General features: G+C 51.5%; 1 protein-coding gene across 1 annotated transcript; it reads left to right on the forward strand.

The window, feature by feature from the left end:
* Nucleotides 1–1,317: 1,317 nt before the first annotated feature.
* On the forward strand, nucleotides 1,318–2,037 carry LOC121876136 (translation initiation factor IF-2-like). Its single transcript, XM_042381073.1, has one exon. The coding sequence runs from the start codon at nucleotides 1,318–1,320 to the stop codon at nucleotides 2,035–2,037; it is 720 nt and encodes a 239-aa protein (XP_042237007.1).
* The last annotated feature ends 225 nt before the right edge of the window (nucleotides 2,038–2,262 follow it).

The following is a 2,262-nucleotide window of genomic DNA, read 5'->3' on the forward strand; positions in this document are numbered from 1 at the left end:
ATCTTGCGTCGCCCGGGACACACACACACACACACACACACACACACACACACACACACACACACACACACACACACACACACACACACACACACACACACACACACACACACACACACACACACACACACACACACACACACACACACACACACACACACACACACACACACACACACACACACACACACACACACACACACACACACACACACACACACACACACACACACCCACACACACACACACACACACACACACACACACACACACACACACACACACACACACACACACACACACACACACACACACACACACACACACACACACACACACACACACACACACACACACACACACACACACACACACACACACACACACACACACACACACACACACACACACACACACACACACACACACACACACACACACACACACACACACACACACACACACACACACACACACACACACACACACACACCAGACTTCAATAGGTTGTTTTCCCCGCTGCCTCTCGTCCGCCGACCCCTTCACAAGTTTGATGTGTGGCGAGGCGTTAATGTCAATTTTCCACCTGAGATTCTTCCCTCATTATCTAAAGATTCACCGAGAGCTGATTAAAAGCTGTTGATCTTCCTCTTGGCTGCCTGGATCACGACCAACGGTATTTAAAACCTTATTGGCATTATAAGGTTCACTGATTCACGATGGGTGTTTACGTTGTTATAATTGATGCCCTCCCTCCTCCCCGTAATGTTTGCCTGTCTTACCTGTGTCATGGTTACTGAAGAAAAAAAAAAAGCTATGATCTTCACTTGTTTGAGTTGAAAACCTTAAACCAATATTTTTATATCTTATTTTAAAGTAATATTTCGTGACACACACACACACACACACACACACACAGATGACCTTTTTAGGGCGACAAGAAGGAACTTTTGTAACTCAAAGTAGTGAAATTATCACTTCAGAGGTTCACTGACACTAAAATAAATTAATTTGACATTCTGTGTACACCCGAGACGACGTTGACATCTGCAAAACACTGTTGACATCACCATGACGGAGCTAATCCAAAGGGCAGTCAAAGTGGTGTCTTCTTGCTTGGTGACGCAGATGTGTACAGAACAACACTCTTTGTACTGCATATCTCAAGTCCAGTGACCACACAGGAACGGTACAGTACACACGTCAAGATCAGAAGGCCACACGACCAGAGGGCCACATGACCAGAGGGCCACATGACCAGAGGGACACACAACCAGAGGGACACACAACCAGAGGGCCACACGACCAGAGGGCCATATGCGACCAGAGGGCCACACGACCAGAGGGCCACATGACCAGAGAGGGACACACGACCAGAGGGCCACACGACCAGAGGGCCACATGACCAGAGGGCCACACGACCACAAACCAGAGGACACACACAACCAGAGGACACAACCAGAGGACACACGACCAGAGGGCCACACGACCAGAGAGCCACATGATCAAGAGGCCACACGACCAAGAGGCCACACGACCAGAGGCCACACGACCAGAGAGCCACATGATCAAGAGGCCACACGACCAAGAGGCCACACACCAGAGGCCACACGACCAGAGGGCCACATGACTAAGAGGCACACACGACCAAGAGGCCACACGAGACCAGAGGGCCATGACCAGAGGGGCCACACGACAGAGGGACACAACCAGAGGGACACACGACCAGAGGGCCACACGACCAGAGAGCCACATGATCAAGAGGCCACACGACCAAGAGGCCACACGACCAGAGGGTTACACGACCAGAGCTACACACGACCAAGGAGGACACGTGACCAGAGGGCCACACGACCAAGAGACCACATGACCATAAGGTCACATGATCAAGAGGCCACACAACCAGAGGGCCACACTTTATCAATATACGAAACGACCAGGAGCCATATGACCAGAGGGACACACAACCAGAGGGACACACACGATCAGAGGGCCACACGACCAGAGGGCCACATGATCAAGAGGCCACACGACTAAGAGGACACGACCAGGGAGGCCACACGACCAAGAGAGACCACATAACCAGAAGGTCATGATGACCAAGAGGCCACACGACCAGAGGGCCACACGATCAATATACGAAATGACCAGAGAGCCACACGACCAGAAGGCCGCACGACCAAGATGCCGCACGACCAAGATGCCACACGACCAGAAACCTACACGACCAGAGGGTCACACAACCAGAAGGTCACGGACCAG

The sequence above is a fragment of the Homarus americanus genome, unplaced genomic scaffold (assembly GCF_018991925.1).
Source record: "Homarus americanus isolate GMGI-L3 unplaced genomic scaffold, GMGI_Hamer_2.0 scaffold34921, whole genome shotgun sequence".
NCBI lineage: Eukaryota > Metazoa > Arthropoda > Malacostraca > Decapoda > Nephropidae > Homarus > Homarus americanus.